The sequence below is a fragment of the Amia ocellicauda genome, chromosome 11 (genome assembly GCF_036373705.1).
Source record: "Amia ocellicauda isolate fAmiCal2 chromosome 11, fAmiCal2.hap1, whole genome shotgun sequence".
NCBI classification, from domain to species: Eukaryota; Metazoa; Chordata; class Actinopteri; order Amiiformes; family Amiidae; genus Amia; species Amia ocellicauda.
The window spans coordinates 14,718,337-14,740,324 of NC_089860.1; the positions used below are offsets into that span (position 1 = coordinate 14,718,337).

Genomic DNA, 21,988 nt, shown 5'->3' on the forward strand with positions numbered 1-21,988 from the left:
TTTTCTAGGGTGCACTGTGGAAGTGCATACCCTGAAGTATTCAATTGACCTACTGGCATTGTTTTTCTTCTACAAGGGACAAAAATGTGTGAATCATGATTTATTTATTTAACATATTGCTCTTAAAGCTGAGTGTAATTCCATGGTGTATATATCATCTGATTGTTATATCTTATAAAGGTTTATTGATTGAATTTATAAATTGAATTATTAATGGTGCTAAAGGTATATTTTTAGGGTCTGGAAAATCCACTACTTGTTAGGTATTTAACATTGCCATTTCCGTCCACAGACATGCTTGTGACTCAAACCCTCAAAGCAGTGTATAGATACATACATTCTGTCTTCTGAAGAGGAAGCTGTGGCATGACTAAGACTGACACCAAACATTTAGTTTCAGTTGAGAGCTGGCCTGTGACAAGCTCTGTGAACATGGTGTCTTTACAATTTGTAGTGAAAATATTTCTGAGTTTTTTTGCTCTCAGCTGGACTGGTCTGGTTATCAAAGGGGAATCATGTAAAGGTAAGAGAGAAAAAAATAGAGGAGAGAGGCTGGTGTTCATCTTAAATCCCTTAAAAAGACACTTATATTTTGTCCTTTATATATTTCATTTGTGAAACCACCTCAGCTTATCTCCAATTGATCTTCAATTATTTGTATTTGTATATATTGTTGTTGGATAAAATATATAATTGTTAAATAATGTGATCTACTTATCTGACAGTTACTTGGTTGGAAACTGCTCACGTGAATCACTGTAACATTGCTAAAGGACAGAACAGAAAGTATTAAGTTAAAGTTATCAAAATCTAAATATTGGATATGCTCTTACAAGAATGAACTTTTCTGAAAATCGCGTATTATGTTCCTATATATTATATACATTTGTTGATTTTCAACAAAGTGTATTTAGCAACATGGGTTACAATTCATGTGTGTTTGTAGAACATTGATTTAACAGATTGTTTAAATGTCTTAAGGTTATAGAGGTAGTAGTAATAATAATAATAATAATAATAATAATAATAATAATAATAATAATAATAATAATAATAACATAAGCTCATAATGAATTGTGTTGTAGATGGGAATTTTATTATATAGAAGTATCTGTGATTAGTCCTGCATAATTGAATACATGTCATGAGTAGGACACTATTACAATATATCAGACTATGAAGAATGAGAAGTGAAGATAAGATTAAATAAAGATCAAGCAACAGGTTTATATACATGAAATGGAGTGCTCACATTATGCTATTTACATACAAGTTGCCATACCTTGTGCTCAATGGAGATAGTTCTACAACTACCAATTCAGAATATATAGTGAATCTGAAAACTGAAGTACAAAAGACACTAAAAATGACATTTTAAAAACACATTTATTTTATTTCCATCACCAGGAACCCGGTCTTTCACTCTCCAAAGCAGATGTGAAAATGGTGTCATTGTTAACACCTTGAATAAAACCACAGAAAACTTGCTAACAGATCAAGTCTCAACCTTAATAATCCCCATCCTCTACACAGTGGTGGTTGTGGTGGGGCTTCCAGCAAACATATTAGCTCTTTGGGTCCTGCTTACCAAGGTCAAGAGGCTGCCGGGTACAATCTTGCTCATCAACCTGGCGATTGCAGATGTCCTTCTCCTTTTATTTCTGCCTTTCAAAATAGTCTACTATTTTATGGGCAGCCGCTGGATCTTTGGAGAAGCAATGTGTCGTGTCGTCACAGCAGCCTTCTACGGCAACATGTATGGCTCCATCCTCTGCCTCATGTTCATCAGTATTGACCGCTACATCTCACTGGTCCACCCCTTTTCGGCAAAGAGTTTCAGGAGCAAAAAGCTGGCCATCTCAGTTAGCATCATGACCTGGGCGATCGCAGTCGCTGCAATGGTGCCGTTTGTTGCAATAAAACAGTCTTACCACATCAACAACACCAGCATGATCACCTGCCATGATGCTCTACCAGCTGATCTGAAGACTAACCTCTTTGCCTACTACTTCACATCTCTGACTGCTTTTGGATTCATCCTCCCTTTCCTCTCCATCTTAATCTGCTATGTGTCCATAATATGCTCACTGTCTCGACAGGAGAAGCCTTTTGCCCGAACTGTGAAGATCTGTGCTATAGTACTGACTGTTTTCATGGTGTGCTACATTCCCAGTCATGTCATTCTGCTGCTCCATTACAACAGAGATCAAGTCCTCCAGGACAGTCGCCTGTACCGGCCCTACATGGTCAGCCTAGTGCTCAGCACTTTCAACAGCAGCATCGACCCTTTCCTGTACTTGTACGTGTCAGATGACTTCAGAGTCAAAGTGAGGGAGGCACTGCGTAGGGTTACAGCTCGAGGAAGCCTCCAGGGATCAGAAAGAACAGAGCAGAGCGTGTCATACAAGACTAAGTCTGAAGAATTGAGTCTAAAAGCTTAGTAGTTATGAAACTCATCAGGAAAGTACATGGTTTGGACAGTCAAATTTAAACAAAAGCTCTCAATCTTTATAGTTGTAGCAATCTTTTATGAATTACTAAATAATAGTTGCAAACTCTGTATGTTCCACTGTTGCCAGTGGCTATACTCAGTTCCTCTAAGACATTGTATGCTTTTTTTTTTTAAATTTCGTCATGGTATGTAATGAGTGTAATATATATAACTCAAGCATGTCAATACATATGTTAGTATTGAAGTTGGTATTGACGGTCAGTGTCAATAGGCTTCAGAGTATTTAAAATGTAAATGTAAAGCATTCACTTTAAATACACAGAAAAGCTAAATCACTTGTTGAAAAAATCAAGAATAATATGTGTTTTTAGAAAATTTGTTTATAAAAATAAATGTTGCACTAAAAAGTTTGTAAGCATTACAGGAAATCAACGTAAATGCAGATTACCATAACTGATCTAGGGCAAGTCATCATGCTTATTTAGCAACATTTTTTGTTGCATCATGGCATGTTTTACAGTTGTAGAGTTTTTAAATTAATACACTTGGGCTGTGGGATTCATTTCACTCCAGGTCCCAGTTTGTAATTGTGTCAGTATTCCCACAATGCACTTCTCTTTAAAATACAGTAATCAGTTTAACCATTTCTGGAAAACAAATTGAACCATTGAACTATAGCAGAGTTACAGAATGTAGAAGGGAAGAATGAACCTGGGATGAGCAAATAAAAGACACAAAAAATAAAACACTCAGAAGTCAACAGTCACCTGGCATTTCTTGCTTGGTTTTGGAAAGGACAGCCATCTTGAAATTTACTCCTACTAGCACCAGCACCAACCCAACATGGTCTACTTACAGATTTCTGGGTGCTGCTGGGTGTGTCTGTAATCAAATCCCATTCAGGAGAGTGATGTTCAAGTGCAATACAAAAACATGTTTCCATTTGAGAGCAATGTGAATGTGAAGATAATTTTATTTAGTTTCCATCAATAAATTGCTGACTGCAACTGTGTATTGAAATACACATGAAATTAAATACCCACACAATGTGATTGAATGTTGAATTGAGGAAGTACATTTTTCTGTTTCTTTTAAACAAATTTCGTACAATCAACAAAAATACAAGAAGATGAGACTGGCATTTTAAAAATATTATTAATATTGGTTGAATACCTGTATTCAGTTTGCATTCACCCCTTGGTCTGTTAGACCACCCTAGTCTTCAGCAACACAGTAACCAGCAGCCTTTCTGCACCCAACACAAAAAATATTACGAATGGAGTTTCAACATAGTTTCTATCAGTACATCAAAAGTGTATACACTGCTATTTAAATACGTTGTTCACATTTTTGTTGTTTTGTCTTTTAAAATTACTAGTCAAAAGATGATAAACTATAGTTTGGGTTTCTTCATCTGAAGCTAAGGTCACACTACATGATTTGTAGCCCAATTTTAGCCCAATTTGGCCCTCCCGACAAATCCGCACTGAATGTGATGACAAGCAGCTACCAGATGATAATGTAGTGTGAGACGGTGCCATCGCTTGATCTCTGATCCGATTGTAAGCTAGTCGGAGCCACTACGATTTTATGAAACATGTTTAATATTTACACCTTGATCAGCACCAACTATATAGGGTGACGTGATCAGCGTGACACACAGAGACCGGCAGCAGCCAATGAGAGTTGAGCTTATTGAATTAGGTGGGGGGGAAAAAGCAGATATTTTATTCAGATACTTCAAATAACAAAGGTTGTTTTGGGGCAGGTTATTTAAAAAATCTCTAATACAGGGAAAATAATATTTTCAAATACAAATACCAATTAATATCTGTAATTGACCCAGGTCTGTGCTAAATATTGAGACCTACAATGCAATGATCACACTGTGGGATAAATATAGCCTGTGGCCGTTGCTCAGCTTCTGCTCTCGCACAGAGTATACAAGCTATTGCCCTCACCTCCCCAGTCATGTCTTTACACACATCCTCTTTTCTGTCTGCTTTTTGCATTTGTCCACACAGATGAACGCAAACTGCAACATTGGCAACCTCCTGGTCGTGTTCAGTTCAGTCTTTAAGTGTGTGACGCCCTGTACTTAAGCGATTGTGTACTGTGCACTCCTAGTGTGACCATAGCATTACACGATTTAAGATTTAAAACATTGTGGAAAACATTTTCATAATATTTTGCACACCTTTACTACTTATCTCTCTCCGATGTTAATACTGTTTTAATATTAATACATTAAATTATAATTAATAATCAGGCATCAACACAATATAGAAAACAAATATTAATTTAATAAGATGTGAAAAACAAATTCCTCTTTCAAAATTTAATGTACACATCCTTTAAAAAAGGTAAATAAACAAGTTACAAATGGTAGACATATACAACTGTACATTATTTACAGTTATACTGAGCATTACAAGTAGTTATGCACCATAAAAAAGATAAAATGACATTACTAAAAATATTTTTATACAGGATCAGAATCTCATTACTGAACTTGTTAGATGTTAAAAGTTCCAACAGTTAAGCACAATACTGATCTAATCCAAAGTGCAGCACTTAGTTAGGCAGGACCAAATTGCCAAGGTCTACTGTTTTTAAGCATCATGTTCAGATACTAAAGGTGAGGTCAGAAAAACTTCTGAAAATGTTCACTGTGTTAATTGTTTGGGGATTGAGTTTTCCCTTCCATTTAACGTCAACATAAGCTTGCTCACGTTCTACCCAATTCCCCCAGATAGATAGATATTATGATAAAAACATATTTTTCATCAGATGATGTCATGCTGGTCAGCTATGGTTTTCAATTGTTATGGCAAAATAATTTGGTTCTGTAAAAAAGTATTTTCACTTTCAGATTCTACACGAATGAATATTCATTACATCATCATACATCATGTTACACTAATAACACTAATAGGTGTGTGTTTCCAAGAGACTGAATTAATTCAAGTACAAATAACACTGTTATGACATATGGCTATTAGTCGCACAGGAGGAAGTTTACATGCAGAACAAACATTATCTCTGCCAGTGCCCATGTTACGCAAAAGCTGTTCCAACTGTTTTTGCTTTCGAATGCAGCTAGGTACTGTAACCAAAACGCTGTATTAATAAAAGCTCATCTAAATCTTGCTGGAAATGATATATGTAAAGATTATAAATAATGATAATAATGAATGATAAAATGAATTAATGTGTTTCATAAGGGCCAAAAAAGTTTGGTTTGCATAAATGTGTAGTCTGTTTCTCTTCCTCTGTTCCTTTTTTCCTATAAAAGGACCTTGTCCAATACTGACACCTGCTGTCACAAGAACATATGTGTGTCTTTATTTTCTGTGCAGAGGATCTGATTGGGAATCATCTGTGTTTCTTTCTTTAGCCGAGATTGTGATTTTGCTTTTTTCACTCTTCCAGCTTCAATACAAAAAAATATATACTTTGTTTTTACTAAACAGCTAGTCAAAAGTAAAGCTATAAAGAAAAAGAAACAGAGCGTGCAAAGTATATATATATATATATATATACACACACACATTTTAAACTGAAGATTATCCCCCCATGATCCATCTTTTCCATTGTGTGCTGTATTATTTAACTATGTTTTCTTCTGAATACATACATTTTTTTCACAGTACATCTGCTTTTTACTGCTTTTCACATAGACCTAAAGGACTGAAGGTAAAGCCATAATGGGCCGGACAGAAGACTTGACACTCAATCCAGTGTTCATATGACACAAAGTATTTTTTAGATCACAATCTTAATACTTTCAATACTATTTTTGGCAGACGATGTAAGTGCGGTTGAGCAGTACTAAACTTACCAGAAGTTAGCTGCTGATTTTCAAAGTGATGCCTGCTCTGTTGATAATACCAAAAATAATAAAAATAAAATGTAATCTTTCTTTCTCCCATACCAAACCTTGTGGAACAACTGGACTGGAAAGAAACCCGTTTCAAAATATATTTATTTAAAATATATAAGAGTTGACATAAATAGTTGATATATTCCTAAAACTAAAGGTTAGTTCTGGGCAAGGATTATGCTGAAATATTATTATTATTATTATTTATTTCTTGGCAGACGCCCTTATCCAGGGCGACTTATAAGCGCAATACAAACAATAATATAAAGAATAGGTCTAAGGAAACATCTCATCAGTCGGTCAGCTAACAATTTTGGGAGAGTATATACACTTTGGACTGACCTCTTAAGAGATAACGATGACCATTGATGTTGAACAGTGGATTAGCAACACCACAGTGCTTCTAAACACTTTCACACAACTGTACAAGTGGGGGAAACGTTTTCAACACGACAATCTCCCCCCCCTTTCAGAGGATCCCCTCACTCTCTTGCTTGGGGAAGCTGTCCGACTCATTCTTCTTTATAAATACATTCGAGAGCTCCTGGAGGAGTTTGTCTTGTGTGGGACTACCAAGACCCAAGACCTTTTTCCTGGGGTAGGGTCTGAGAGAAGCCTCGTGCTCAGGGTGGGCAGAGACGTCCAAGAAAAGGGGCTGGTTGCTCAGTGTGTCCAAGGAGGCAGCTGGGGTGAGGCCTCTGGGAGGGTCAGCGGTCAGCCTCTTGACCGGGTTGGGCCCGATCATCCTGTCCAGGGACGCGGTCTTTCTCTGGCCTAGACTGACCGGCCTCTCCAGGGGCGTCACTTCTTTGATCTCGCAGGTTTCGGTGTCAGTGGCCGTGAGAAAGCTGGTCTCTAAGGACTTCAAGACCTGGTTGCCGAAGTCCCCGACCTCCTCGTAGAGCGGCTCGGGGCTCTCCGACTGCTCCTCGAAGGAATCCTGCTGCATCTTCATGGGCTGGAATAACGGTGAAATGACGGATGATGAAAAGCAAACGGAAAATAAATAAATTAAGGGTTTGGTTTTTTGGAGAAATGAAACAACTGAAACGTAAGAAGCAAATGAGTGAAAGGATGGATGATGAATGGATGTTATTCTCTCCACCATTATAGCAGATTATTAGGCAGGAAACAGCACACATTATGCACATGTTGATTATAAAAAAAAGAAAAAGAAAAGCAACAGACAATATCGAGTGCTCTGAAAAACAACAATTGCACAGTCCAATTGGCTCAAATGTGTCAGAAAGAAAACAATGCAACTGACTAGCAGCAGTTTCACCAAAAATGTATACATATTTGCACGGTAGTCTAACACTTCAAAATATACCTCAGGTGTAAAACACAAAGCTTTGCCTTTAGGGGCCCCATAGAACAATAACTACATTCTCAGTTTCCTGCAATTAAAACCACTGAAGAACAGTAGGGGACAAATTATATCCTGTGTAAGGATGGCCCATTGGTGGACAAACAGGTACTGTAGTTTTACAATACAGCAAATTAAATATTTTTGTTAATGAAAACCCCCAGTAAAACATTAGAAAATAGAACTAATGGTATTAAACACTCAAGCCAAGATGCAGTGTCCTATTCTGAAACCATGGGCGTGAAGATAACACGATCATAACAATGTTGACCTGGTTTGTAGAAAAGAAATGTTACTCATATAACTGCCCTCTTGCTTAAACATAGGTTTCCCATATTGTTTTTCATGACACGCTGAACAGAGAGAATGCCAGACAGAACAAACACTGCAGAATGAAGGACAATGTCAAAAAGAGCACCATCGGAACTGCATGCACGAGACATGCACAGACGGGCAGATGGCGTGTCCACAGGAGCTCTGAACAGTTTTGCGGGCAGACACAAGCAGAGGCATACTTACAAAGAACATGGAGAGCGTCCTCCTAGCATGTAGCTTTCGCTGCAAAGACAGAAACAGACGGGCAAATGAGCTGCTACGCTGAGCTGCCACCAAAGCGGGGAACGACAACACGGCAACAAGTACAGACACGCCAACGGGGAGGCGGGGGCCGAAGCAGGGAGCCGAGGACAGGTTTACTGTCAGTGTGATTCTTTGTCATCGTTTGTTCTGCTCTTCTTCATTTGTAATGGCACGCTAAAACAGTAACACCTACACTTGTCCTTAGAGTGTTTCCACAATGTTAGGCAGACATCCACAGAAAGACCTGGTTGTTAGAAAGGAGAACAGCAGGCAGAGAAGGGCCTGACCTGGTATGAGTAAAACAGGAAGTAAAACAGGAAGGGAGCAACACATGTTCCTCCCCCATTTACAGAGTTAACCGGCATCCACAGGACATTACCAGGGTCTGATTGGCGGACAACATGGTCGAGTTGCTTTCATCCCCACGGATAGGCACCAAGGGCATTGTTCCGAATTTCTGTTTGGAAATGTCTGAGGAAGAATGCCGTCTTAATACGGGGGGTCGGAGGTCATCGTGCTGAAAAGGAACCATATGACAAAGTGTTTAACTCTACAGGAAAATGGGCAAACTCATCCATGCAAAGCTTTTCCACATGAGGAACTTTTCTTAAAGAAAGTAATAGTTAACAACAGTTCCTATTGACAGATTAGGGAGGTCCGAAAAGGAAGGCCTACCTGGGCCTTGAGGAAACAGGTCATCCAATCCCACATCTCAGATTCACTTGTACAGCAGAGGTATCTGTAGAAGCAAACGGGATTCTTACCGGCTTTACAAACACTGTGGGTGCTTAGATTTCAGTTATACACCTGAGAAACCTTCAATTTTTGAATCAGGGAGGATATAAACATACATATTTATGTTTAGCAGGCACTTTCCAAACACTATAGCATATATGAGACATAGTATTTTGAAATCGTGCCACACTGCCCTTCAAATGACTTATCAGATTAATTACTTACAGCTGCTGTTTGTCCAAGAGCACAGTAAAACCCCACCTGAAAATAAAACACATTTTATTTTTGTTTCATGTGAAAAAAAGTGGAAAGAAAATATCTAATTTTCATATCTGTAATTTGCTTTAACCTATTTCATCAGCAATTGTTTAAAACATAAAAATGTCTTTGATTCTGTTCTTTTAAATTGAGAAACTGGTTTTATAAAGAAAAACCTCAACAACAACTAAACATGGGAAACACTGGTTTGATAACCTCAGCACATTTTCAAATCCACATTTTTACCGACATCTTACAAGAAGTACTGTGCAGGGGGAAATTTAAACAATGAATTTTACAGAAGTTATGCAGTTATCTAAACAGACAGGTATAAAGGGAAGTCTTACTGCGTTGGCGCTTTGAGCTTCTTGCGGATCCCAATATAGACTTTTAGAGTTTTCAATGGCCATTCTTTCTCAGATTTATTGCTCTGAAATAAAACCGAAACAGAAGAGGAAACACGAAAACAAATTAAATACGTCTGAAAGGAAACCAACAAACAAAACCTCAGACAGGACTGCTTTTGAAACCAAGTGACAGCTTTAGTAGCAAAGAGAGAGACAAAACAGTAGAACATAAAGACAAAATCAACATCTACATATCGTTTAGCACTCAAGCTGCTTCACATGTAACAATGAATAGGTACTTCAGGTTGTTTTTCTTTAGTTTTATTTTCAGTGGGGACGAAAATGAGTTGGGCTATGATTGGGGCGTCACCTTCTTGTCCTTGAGAAGCAGCAGTTTGCGATCGTGGATCTGAAATGTGTGTTCCTGGAACTTGTTTCCCTGCAGCAGTTTGGGAGACTCCTCTCGGCACTTCAACACGCCACTCTTCACAATCTCACTCTTGTAAGCTGGCCCACACAAGGAGAACACAGACATCAGGGAAAACACACTACAGACATCCATTTTCTGAGGCACAAAGGCCTCCGTTGAAGAGAGCTCAGAGTGTGATAATGGTCTGGCATTGTAATTCATTAAAAAAAGCAAACAAGGCTTTTGAAGTAATTTATTGTGGAGGATGTCATTTTCTTATATTGTATATGTCAGAAATTGCCTTGTGTCAGAGGCCTGTATTGTGAACTAATTTTAACACTCTCTACCTGTGAATATGTTGATTGCTTCACCCTTGGGAACCTTCTTGACAACCAGATAGGCTGAGCTGGGATTAGACATCTTACACCACTGCAGCGCCTGCTCCAGGACCTTCTCTTTGGGGTGCAGGGGCCTCTCTGTGGCAGAACACAAACACAACTCATGATTAACTACTCTTAATGCCTCAAAACACATCTCACGAGAATGTGGTGCAATAGATTACCCAGCAATGTGCCTCACGCGTTCAGATTGTGTCTGATAATTATATTTTAATGACCTTTGAACATATCAGATACAAAAACACTATCACCTCAAAAAAGAGAGCTTAGTGCAGTAGGAGAGACTTGTGGTTTTGCATGTCGTAATAAAAATACAAATGTTGCATACAAAAAATTAAAAATGCAAAATACAAGATCATAATTCTGAATAATAACTAACATACACTACTCACATGAGCAGTCGGCACCAAACATATGAAAGGTGGGTAATAAATCTGAACTCTGTCTCAGTTCCAAGTATTATTTTTTCTTTCAGCTTTACTTCAAGAGCAGATTGTGTTTGTAGAGAAGTGGAGGGTTTATTAAGCTTCAGAGTTCCGGATAGCATTTCTTGTTTTTAATTTCAGTTTTGACTGTGTGTTTCTGTAAGCTAAACCTCATCATGGCATTTTGCTTGGTTCCACATCTTCTGAAACCTGAATCATCAGGTTCTCATACTGACCCAGCTCCCCATCTTCAATGGCTTCAAATGTCAGCCAGATCTCTTTTTCTCCTGCTGGGACATTCCTCATGTACAGGACCTGATTGGTTAGCTCCTCGGCACACATTGTTGGAGACACCTAATAAAACAACATGAGTCCTCAGGACAACTCGCTCACTTACAAATGTGGGGAGTAAGCGCCACTATGTGGTGAACATCTGTAACTACAGAATTGGAAAATTTGCACCCTAAGAAAATAGGTATATACATAAAGGTAAGGAACTTGATGTTGGCAGTAAATAAATAAGATATAACAGTTGATCTTAAAAAGCAATCACACACCACTTCAATCCCATTACATTTGATGCCACTATTATACATTGTTTTTCAGTAATACATTGAAGCTTTTAGTGTAAATTATGCAAGTCACAGTCCAATACACAGTGATATACATACAATGCACATATATTAGCATTATCTGTGAACTTTCAAATGTATGTTTGCATGCCATTGCTCAAAAAAATGAAAAATAATATACAGTTCTATCTTCTGTTCAACAAAACATTCCACAGCATGTCTGGAGGAGATACATCAGACTCAATGCCACTACAGTCCTTATCAGTTTGTTCCATTTGTGGATTCTGTGCAGTCATGTGAAAACTAAAGACGACAAACATTTAACCGCATGTGTGGATCCTGCAGCGCTTTACTTACTTTAAGTGTGATGCAGCAATCAGGTAGCTTTTTCTCTAGGTACACTTCAATAATCAAGTCACCCGCTTGGGACAGCTGACATATATAAACAAAAAAATATATATAAACAAACTAATTCAAAGAGGTTGGTTAAATTAAACGAAGAAATTAAGTTATTAATAAACTTTTGAATGTTATTTTAATGCGGCACACAGTTTCCAAAGGTGTGGGTGCTATATCAATACAACAAAATATATATATTCCTCATAATCAATCATGTTGTATAAACAGTCTCACGGGACAGATGTCAGTCAGTGTTACCTGTACATCCTTCCAGGTTGTGATCAGGCTGATCTCCAGCTCAATCTGTGTCTTCTGCTCTTCATCGATCTGTAAATACAAACACTGGGTAATAAGTTTGACTTGGCATAACATTACATTCAAACAAAAACTAGTTTTTGTCTGATGGAGATGCTTGCAAGGTGACTTATTAGTGACTTCTTTTTCTATTTATGAATCATATAGTGTGGATTTACCAGACAGATCGACATCATTTGTGCTTTGAGTCTTTTGGTTTCCCTTTAAGAGCAGCAAGCACTCTTATCTTATCTTATCTTAACACAAACCTTTGCTTGACAGCCTCCCCACCCACATATGATTTGGCTTGGTTTGTTTTTTCATTCCTGTCTGAACCCCTGATTAAAAAAACACAACACATACAAACCGTGTTTTGTGTGCACCATCATAAACGTACTTCCGTTCCAATAAACCGATAAATACACTCACGTCAAAGACATGAAGGTAGTTGTCGATGAGGTCTTCGATGATCTTCACTTCGTGCTCCCCCTTCCCGTCTGTCTGGAAGAGGCTGGGAGCGAACAGCAGAGACAGGTTCTTGGTGCACATCTGGTTCAGGTCTGCACATTTCTGGACCCTAGAATAAAACAAGCACCATACTTAAATAATAATAAACACACACACACACACACACACACACACACACACACACAAGGTAAAACCAAAGACAAACACACAAAAAAAATTGAACAAATGTTTCCTTGAAATCATAAGGGTGGTTGATTAAACTGGGAACAATATTCAGATCTTCACAGATCACTACTGTGTTGGCACATGGGCATTGTTCTAAGACATTGTAAGAAGCCTTTCAGTAAATGCCAACTGACAACAGTCATGCAGCTGACCTGTAGAGGTGCCCGATGAGAGCAGCCAGCGTGGTCCTGTTGACTCTCGGCAGGTTGCGGATCAGTTCCTTGTACCGTTCCAGGCGCCGCAGCTTATTGGAAATCCCTGCGGGACACAATCAGGAGACATGTTCAATGCAAGGTCAAAGAACAAAGAGCAAATTGATACGTCTCCCGAGCATGCTGCAAATGTCGGGTGTCTCCCATTTCATTTTGAATATAAAGATTACGTATCAGCCTGTCACACAAGCTGGACTTTCATACTTCGGAGATCAAAAGGACCTGCGACACTCACCTGCAGCGTCCTGCCACAGCGAGTGGAGACCCGCCATGAAAACGGGGTCGTCGATTTCCCGGAAGAACCTCTTCAGCACGTCCGTGACATCCTCAATGAAGTTGTCCCCGATGCGCAGCTTGACGTTGCGGGCATCCTTGCGGAACTCCTCCATCAGCAGTTTGATCCGAGATTTTGCCCCGTTCTTCCTGTAGATGCCCTCGTGTCCCAGCCCTTAGTAGCAAAGGCATAAAGTCACATACTGAGCGAAGCATGTCTAATTCAGAGTACATTTTCCAGAATAGGAAACAAAACACTTAACCAAAATTGTGATGAATTAGTTTTAAGCATAGCAAGATCATTATCACTATAATAATCACAAATAATGGGTGCTTCTTTGCTTTCTGGGCCAGAGAGTTACATCCATACTTCGATAATCCAAATACAGAACTGCAGAACATGGAAATAAGGAAAACTGTGTGATTGAAACTTGAACATCAGCCTCAGTTAATGACATGGGGACCAGCAATTGGTGGATTATGGAGAAAGATGAAAGTCTGGTTGTTACCAGATTGATAGAAGAAGCCAACTAACCATACTGGGTGATGAAGGCTATACAGCTGTCTACTATAATCGGGATGTCATTCCTGCTGAGCTGCTGGTCTCGCAGCGCGTTGCCCTTCCCTCCCGCCGCTCTCTGAATGTCGGCAGACCACAGGGAGAAGTCCGTCCGGCCGTAGCCCTGGAGGTACAGCGTCCTACAGCGACACAACCACCGCACTCAGACAAGGAACGCCATTGTGGACACGCTGTCACCGTGGTGGGCCCGAGCAGCTGACTGCAGCACAAAGACGCTAATGTGTGCGAACGGGCACAGCTAATCAAGATCAAACCTGCCCTCGGTGAGAAATACATTCTGTGATGTGTATAAGCAGTCATTGTATCAACAATTTTGTCAAATGTAGAATTAAAAAGATTTCAATCTATGTGCGTTCAAAATAAAGGAAAAGAGCACCCCTTTTTCTTCAAATAAAAATGACAACCATCATTATACAAGGGTTAAAACACGAATAAGGTTGAAAAGGGCCAATATTAATATCTGATGAAATGCTACGTAATCATGAAAGAGATGGAAAGATTGAAAACTAACCTTCCCTTTTCAACTAGTACCAGAATGTCCTTCTTCTCATTATTCTCAATTTGGAAGGTGACACCTGAGAGAAAGGAGAAGGAGGATTTAATAACGAATACACAAACAATGTGCTGACACTGTCTCCAAGTGTGAATACACACACAGAAGAACAAACAATTAAAGCTGTATTGAAACGGTAATGAAAATAAAGCATCTCTAATGAACTACATGATGTGTGGTGAAGGAACAGCAGTGTTTGGACTCACTGAGTTCTTGCAGTCGCTTGAGATTGACCGTGTCCTCAGCAGCCCCGTCGTTCCCTGGACAGATGAACAGGTTGGATTTCTGCAGCACGAAGTAGCCCTCCTTCCACTGCTCGGGATCCATCATGGCCTTGTAGCGCAGGCGGCCCACGCGCTCAAACTCCCGGGCTAGGAGGCAGTGGCAGCTCAGCGGGGTGGAGCCCTGTGGGGAAAGCACCTTCATGTGATTATCTGACAGTATGAGGCGAACATCAGCACTGGGGGGCAGGGGCATTTTTAATTCATATTGTAAGCGATATATGACTGTACATGAAGTAATATATTTATGAGTACTAATGAAAAACATGTAGACACAGGGGGGTGGATGTGTGACACGTGAATGACATGTGAATCCAATGCTGTACCTTTGCAATGGCACTTGCCCAACTGTGAAGAGCTTCCGGGGTCTCTAAACCAAACTGATACAGCTTTTCAGAGGATAAGCACAGTTCAAAAGTGTAGCGAAACCTAAAATCAAGCACAAAAGCACTGATAAAACCCTCAGCACACAGTGGTATAGAACCTGATAAGAATACAATGATACTAACGATATAAAGAGAGAGTGAGAGAGCGAAATTAAAAAGGAAAAGCAACCACAAGATTAGCGAACTAGAGCTCCTGTTTCAAAGTGAGAGACGCAGCCTTTATAACACCTTCACAGCAATCAAAAGCAATTAGTAGTTTGCTGAACAGATCTTGAGTCATGTTTCGTACCTATCTATAAATCCAGTGTTATTACATGAATCTGGCCGGCTGACTCCTAAGCAGGTAATATGTTTCATATCGATCTTCAGGGTTGGGTCATGGCTTCGGTCAGACTCATAGAAGAGGAGAGAGCGCTCCACTGAGCACCAGTACTTCTGGAAATCTGTCGACAACACGCTGGTGTTATTTTTAAGGTCATGAAAACAGAAACCGTACTTTACCATTTGTCAAATTAAATACACTAAATGTTTTCTACAGTAACTGGCAAAAGGAATATGAAACTGAGTTGTACATCCATTTGCAGAAGAGACTGTGACTCTGTTATTGTGGAGACTTGAAACTGCTTTACCTTCTCTGTTTTTCCTGGATAGCGTTCCTTTGTTCATGGATGCTGCCTTATAGAGGTACCCAGAATACAAGACAGGCTGCATTATTTCATCATACACACTTTGGGACCCATCCTCTAAGCTGAAATCTGCTGGGAACAGGAAGATAGCATGGCAGTTAGAGTGGAAATATAGAAGAGCTCATTGTTTTACCCCTCCAGTGACAAATTTTAGATTTTTTTATAATGTTTGTAGTTGATATTTTTGTTAATTATTTCATTGGACTGTCACCCCAACCATTAAATGTACTTTGTTGATTTTTGAAGGTTTCAAATATTTACAAGAAGGATCTGGTTGCCATCTTGCATTCCTTCCCTTGATCTCTCAGTTTGTAAATTATCTTCCCACACAAAGGCACTAATTCATTAGATGCAATAAGGAGAGGGTTATGCCTGTTCAAGTGTGGGTAGCCTTCTTTATCATTTCGGTTCCCTGAAGGGATCTGACAGAGTATCACCATAGCAATTTCTTCCCAATAACAAAAGACCCCAATTTAAATGTTTACCCCTGCATCCAAATAAATATGATATTTATTTCAACAAAGGAATAAATATAAAACAGAGAACAATCTAACCAAAAAGGACCTTCCTTAATAAAAAATAGGCCTAAAATACATGGATAAGGGCATCTGGTAAGAAATAATCGTTAATAAATAAATACATACAATTAATTTATTCTTGGAAAATAAATAATAAACAAAGGAAAAACAGCAGGACATACTGTAAGTAGGAGAGGGAGAACAATTCAGTGTTACATGGTCTAAGATTCATGACTAGTTTCTTTCCTACGGTTTTGAAATAATCCTCGTCTGATAGTTCAGAAGCAAAAGAAGACGTCATCTTCAAGGCTCTATCACACAATTGTTTGGTATACTCGCACCTGAGGTAGTGTATAAATGCAAGTCTGAGGTGCTTTTAGGATCAGCTTTGTCATATCCATTAGAGACGGATAAGTCCGCTGCCTCGGCCTCCAAGAAAATGTGTGTGACTGTTTTCAGAAGAGTGTGCTCTGTCACTGCAGTACACAAGACCTGCGGAAAAGACACACACACATATATAAACTCAAATATAAACACAATGTTCAACATGATTAGATACTAAGCACTGAAAGACAATGCCACACAGAGGGAGCTCTGAAACACAACGTATTTCAATAATATTAATACAGAAGGCCATGAAATGTTATATTCAATAAATCCATTGTTAGACTGGAGATCATTCAAATAGTTTAAAATCTTGAAAAATCAGTGTTGACATACCTTAAGCAGCTCCTCCTGAGTGCCGATGCTGGGGTGAGAGCGGCGGTATCGCCCCTCGCGGTATTTCAGGGTGATGAAATCTCGCCGCTGCTCTGGAGTGGCGTCAGAGTCCAGCTCTTCGGCTGGGGCGAGCCGAGCGGCCCAGAACTCATTGGCCTTGTCATTCCCTAGCATTATGAACAGCTGTGACATATTAGAGACAAACAGTATGACACACTGTCAAACGCCAGATACTTTGAAGTGTATCGCACTGCAGACGACTTTTGTGTTTACTGCCTAATGCAGAGGTCCGAAATCTAAGTGAAGGATTTTATATCATTCCTCAAAAATCAAATACTCCTCTCACCTGCACAATCTCATTGCTCCACACACTGGTGTCCAGTTTCAGACTCTGTACTTTAGAGATGGTTGTGCCCAGACCACGGTGCTGACCTTAAGGCAAAAAAAAACACTTGCCTTAGTTGGAATGGTGGAGAAATGAAAAAGAAAGAAGGAAAGAAAAACAAAAAACACATTATGAACTATTGCTTTAGATAGAGCAACTCACCTGCGCAGTTTTTACAGATAACCACACAAAGGTTGATGGATGCCCAGTCGGGGTTAATAGCCTTGCAGTCAGCGCAGGTTTTGTTGGACCTGTTGGACCAGATTTTCTCAGCCACTTCGTAATCGGAGAGAGTCTCTGCGATGGACTCCTGTAGTGCTTCCATCCACTCCTTCTTCTCGCGCTCTGACTCGGCAGTGAAGCTACAGAGAGCAGACAGTGATTTGACCTCTGCGTATCTAGAGTCTCAGGACACAAGGCTTCCTGACACAACCCTATTACCATATATCTATTTTGAAGGGAGAAATTGTAACTTCTGCAAATCTTACTTTAGTGGTTTCTGAGCATGTGATTGACATGTTGACAGGTCCCCACAGATCCCCGTGATTTAAGAACTCAGATACTGTTTTCGTTGAAATTGTTTGTTTAGAAACAGTCTGAAACACCGCTGAAAAATTGCCATAACCGCTGACATTTTCAATTCACCCGAAACTGTAATTCTTTAAGACATTATTTCTCAAACTTGCAAATGTTACCTGAAAGTTTTACTGGGGGTTATCAGTTCAAAGCTCTTGCTCTTGTTGTCTCTGATTGTAGATCCTCGGACCTCAATTAGATTGATCCCAATTCCATTTTTAAAACACTGGAACAAAAGGAAAAAAGATTAAGAACGAAGACCACTTCTGAAAGAAAACTAATTCACATTAAATTACAGGATTACTAAACATTTATTTACAACAAAAACCTACATTTCTATTTTTGGACAGATCGTTTTAACAAAAAACTATGCCATCCTCATAGTAACTTGGCATATATGTTTGTTTGTTATTTATAAGCCACAACCTTTCAGACCCATATCTAGTATGGTGACAAATCAGCATTTTACTCATGTTTTCTTAAGGGTAAAATGTCAAAAATACATTGTCAGAATAAAAGTGTTCCTCTTGGTTCTAGACACTGTAGATGTGCTCACCTGTTCATTCTTATGCAGCCACACTTGGTCAGTGTTGATGGCTACATATACTTTGTGCTTGTTTCCCTTCAGCTCCAAATAGCCACTCTTTTGGCAGTGGCTGCCGGGGCCAAACCGGGGCCTGGAGCTAACTTGCTGATCCTTCACTTTGTTCTGTAGTGTGTTACACCACTCATTGCGCTGAGCTGCCGGGGAAGGGAGAAAGATAGTGGTCCTTTCTGTTTAATGAGGCAGAACGTGCACACCCTGTAATCCACATTCATCCTGCACACTGAAAACACACTCTACATATTCAACAAACTGGATGTGATGGAGGCCTGTCGTGTTTAAATATACACACTGCCTTAAACCTACTCATTTTCAAACGTGACTTTGGACGAAGTACTGACATGAGCCCATCAACTTACTAACAAAACATTCAGGGGTCATTTCCTCATTAAATGCCCATGCAGCGTGGAACCGTCTGAAATTCCTGAGTTGCTTACTTTCATTCTCTGCACGAAAGACGAATATCCTTTGACTCGTGACGACTTCAAACTTGTTGTCCTTGGCTGTGCGCGCCATTTGAATAGCTGCCAGAGGGATCACGCCCTTTGGATAAACTTCCTAGTGAGAAACAAACAAGGACGGTAAATACTGTTTGTAAATCTCCAGAGCAAGTCAAGTATTTAAATATAGCTACATTTAAAAAATCATCCAGCTGTGTTTTGTATGCTTTACATATACATAAAAAGGAGCCATGGAACATCAGATTTTCAAGACATCTGCAAGTGATTTGCACCTTGCCGATAATACACTTGGGACTCGAGAGTTTAATTTTTTATTATATTAAGACCTCAGTATTATCAACAATTTTTCCTTTCCCTACGTAAATGTGTCAGAAAAAAGTCACAAACTGAATCTTGTCAGTACCTTATCGCTGCTGAAATACATCAGGTTTTTCCCATCAAACTTCAGAAAGCGCTTTTGGAACACATAGTTCCTGGAAAAAAAAAACAATAAAGACTTAAGGACACATAACATACTAAGCACATCCATAAATCCAAAGAAACAATTAGCAGTGAAGCTCTAAAAATATAGTTTCAATAAAACATGAGTAGGCTGAGCAGAATCATTTTCAATAGGGTTTCCCATTCTTATTTTATGCTTTTTATAAATAAAATAAAGTTAAGCCCTTCGTGATGACAAGAAGGAAGCAAGGTGGACACGGGGATGTAGGCATGGGGACACACCCTAAAAGACAGACAGCATGAAGCACTGGCAAAGAGGAAATGGCGGAACATAAAACAGCATATGGATTGAGTCTCTCACCCTTGAGGGGACAATTTGTCGAGCCACCCGCTGATGATGGGCGCAGCTCGGTCAGAGAGGGAAGTGAAGCTGGCGTAGGGGGAAATGGTGAGATCGTCGTTGATCTCATCAGTGTACAGGTTGGGAGGAAGAGAGAAGCACCTGGTTGGAGGCTGCAGATCCCCCACTGTGGAGTAGCCCATTGACTCGCTGTGCAAAATCTGGGAGATGCGCTTCTCCCTCCGAGACAACTCATGCCTGGGAAAACAAAGCAACAGCAACGCACAGATCAGGAGAGATGGCATCAGTGATCGTGCATCTTGCAATCCATCTATTGGTCAATTCTGATGACCGAAATGATAAACACCGTCTTAAAATGGTTACGGCACACATTGCAGAGATTGGAAAATCTGGTGGCTGAGATTCCTTTATCTAGGATAAACTATGAATACCAATACTCTGTATTTTTACAAAACAGTTACAATCATTTACAGTTTCAAATCTACACTCACCTAAAGGATTATTAGGAACACCATACTAATACTGTGTTTGACCCCCTTTCGCCTTCAGAACTGCCTTAATTCTACGTGGCATTGATTCAACAAGGTGCTGAAAGCATTCTTTAGAAATGTTGGCCCATATTGATAGGATAGCATCTTGCAGTTGATGGAGATTTGTGGGATGCACATCCAGGGCACCAAGCTCCCGTTCCACCACATCCCAAAGATGCTCTATTGGGTTGAGATCTGGTGACTGTGGGAGCCAGTTTAGTACAGTGAACTCATTGTCATGTTCAAGAAACCAATTTGAAATGATTGGACCTTTGTGACATGGTGCATTATCCTGCTGGAAGTAGCCATCAGAGGATGGGTACATGGTGGTCATAAAGGGATGGACATGGTCAGAAACAATGCTCAGGTAGGCCGTGGCATTTAAACGATGCCCAATTGGCACTAAGGGGCCTAAAGTGTGCCAAGAAAACATCCCCCACACCATTACACCACCACCACCAGCGTGCACAGTGGTAACAAGGCATGATGGATCCATGTTCTCATTCTGTTTACGCCAAATTCTGACTCTCAACAGAAATCGAGACTCATCAGACCAGGCAACATTTTTCCAGTCTTCAACTGTCCAATTTTGGTGAGCTTGTGCAAATTGTAGCCTCTTTTTCCTATTTGTAGTGGAGATGAGTGGTACCCGGTGGGGTCTTCTGCTGTTGTAGCCCATCCGCCTCAAGGCTGTACGTGTTGTGGCTTCACAAATGCTTTGCTGCATACCTCGGTTGTAACGAGTGGTTATTTCAGTCAAAGTTGCTCTTCTATCAGCTTGAATCAGTCGGCCCATTCTCCTCTGACCTCTAGCATCAACAAGGAATTTTCGCCCACAGGACTGCCGCATACTGGATGTTTTTCCCTTTTCACACCATTCTTTGTAAACCCTAGAAATGGTTGTGCGTGAAAATCCCAGTAACTGAGCAGATTGTGAAATACTCAGACCGGCCCGTCTGGCACCAACAACCATGCCACGCTCAAAATTGCTTAAATCACCTTTCTTTCCCATTGAGACATTCAGTTTGGAGTTCAGGAGATTGTCTTGACCAGGACCACACCCCTAAATGCATTGAAGCAACTGCCATGTGATTGGTTGGTTAGATAATTGCATTAATGAGAAATTGAACAGGTGTTCCTAATAATCCTTTAGGTGAGTGTATGTGGTGCTTCTGCTGTGAGCGCAAGCATATTTGGTTCTTACCCAGCATCCCCTTCCTTTGCATCGTCTGCCTTCTCCCAAGTTCCACTCCTTCCATCACTTTGACTTCTCACAATCTTGACACGACAAAGATAAACAGTCAAGAATGTTATGTGAATGGTGGTGGTAACTGTAAATACACAAAGCTCACCTTAGTTCTCACACCCTTGGCTTGGATCACAGTGCATCTTATTTACAGAGCATTAAAACAAGTCTCATGCATTTCATAGCTTTCCTCTCAGGTTGCCTGACAACTTTTAGTTTTCCAAATAATGTGATTGAGGAAATGAATGATGACCTCATGAAATGATAAACAGGTTGTCCTGGGCTTGTCCACACTTGTCTCTCTGCCAGTCTGTGGCTCTAATTCTTGGATAAGTGTGGCTTCCTCAGATGCAAAATACTGCTTA

At 39.9% G+C, this 21,988-nt stretch overlaps 2 protein-coding genes across 6 annotated transcripts in view; one reads left to right on the forward strand and one right to left on the reverse strand.

The window, feature by feature from the left end:
- The first annotated feature begins 399 nt into the window (after positions 1-399).
- LOC136762997 (proteinase-activated receptor 4) lies at positions 400-3,488 on the forward strand. The gene is made up of 2 exons (XM_066716659.1): positions 400-523; positions 1,408-3,488. The coding sequence occupies exons 1-2, from the start codon at positions 433-435 to the stop codon at positions 2,439-2,441; spliced, it is 1,125 nt and encodes a 374-aa protein (XP_066572756.1). The 5' UTR covers positions 400-432; the 3' UTR covers positions 2,442-3,488.
- Positions 3,489-4,735: 1,247 nt separating this feature from the next.
- arap3 (ArfGAP with RhoGAP domain, ankyrin repeat and PH domain 3) overlaps positions 4,736-21,988 on the reverse strand; it is a 34,859-nt gene continuing 17,606 nt past the window's right edge. For 2 of the 5 annotated variants that reach the window (XM_066716654.1, XM_066716655.1), the window contains exons 5-34: positions 21,582-21,655; positions 19,848-20,084; positions 19,449-19,518; positions 19,022-19,142; positions 18,537-18,721; positions 18,100-18,206; positions 17,567-17,766; positions 17,366-17,451; positions 17,020-17,202; positions 16,641-16,791; positions 15,725-15,853; positions 15,385-15,538; positions 15,036-15,138; positions 14,635-14,833; positions 14,387-14,450; positions 13,831-13,994; positions 13,258-13,470; positions 12,963-13,068; positions 12,547-12,694; positions 12,082-12,150; positions 11,782-11,856; positions 11,089-11,206; positions 10,377-10,505; positions 9,991-10,127; positions 9,621-9,703; positions 9,241-9,276; positions 8,956-9,019; positions 8,660-8,797; positions 8,221-8,259; positions 4,736-7,293 (exon numbers count right to left, since the gene is read on the reverse strand). In XM_066716654.1, the coding sequence (XP_066572751.1) occupies positions 6,805-7,293; positions 8,221-8,259; positions 8,660-8,797; positions 8,956-9,019; positions 9,241-9,276; positions 9,621-9,703; positions 9,991-10,127; positions 10,377-10,505; positions 11,089-11,206; positions 11,782-11,856; positions 12,082-12,150; positions 12,547-12,694; positions 12,963-13,068; positions 13,258-13,470; positions 13,831-13,994; positions 14,387-14,450; positions 14,635-14,833; positions 15,036-15,138; positions 15,385-15,538; positions 15,725-15,853; positions 16,641-16,791; positions 17,020-17,202; positions 17,366-17,451; positions 17,567-17,766; positions 18,100-18,206; positions 18,537-18,721; positions 19,022-19,142; positions 19,449-19,518; positions 19,848-20,084; positions 21,582-21,655 (4,071 nt within the window). In that variant the 3' untranslated portion in view covers positions 4,736-6,804. Of the gene's footprint in view, positions 7,380-8,220; positions 8,260-8,659; positions 8,798-8,955; positions 9,020-9,240; positions 9,277-9,620; positions 9,704-9,990; positions 10,128-10,376; positions 10,506-11,088; positions 11,207-11,781; positions 11,857-12,081; positions 12,151-12,546; positions 12,695-12,962; positions 13,069-13,257; positions 13,471-13,830; positions 13,995-14,386; positions 14,451-14,634; positions 14,834-15,035; positions 15,139-15,384; positions 15,539-15,724; positions 15,854-16,640; positions 16,792-17,019; positions 17,203-17,365; positions 17,452-17,566; positions 17,767-18,099; positions 18,207-18,536; positions 18,722-19,021; positions 19,143-19,448; positions 19,519-19,847; positions 20,085-21,581; positions 21,656-21,988 lie in introns of all 5 variants that reach the window. The other 3 variants (XM_066716656.1, XM_066716658.1, XM_066716657.1) reach the window with 3 other exon arrangements.

Coding starts and splice junctions, on each gene's coding strand:
- LOC136762997 (XM_066716659.1), top strand. CDS start 433: ATGGTGTCTTTACAATTTGTAGTGAAAATATTTCTGAGTTTTTTTGCT. Junction 524..1,407: donor CAAAGGGGAATCATGTAAAG/GTAAGAGAGAAA, acceptor TTCCATCACCAG/GAACCCGGTCTTTCACTCTC.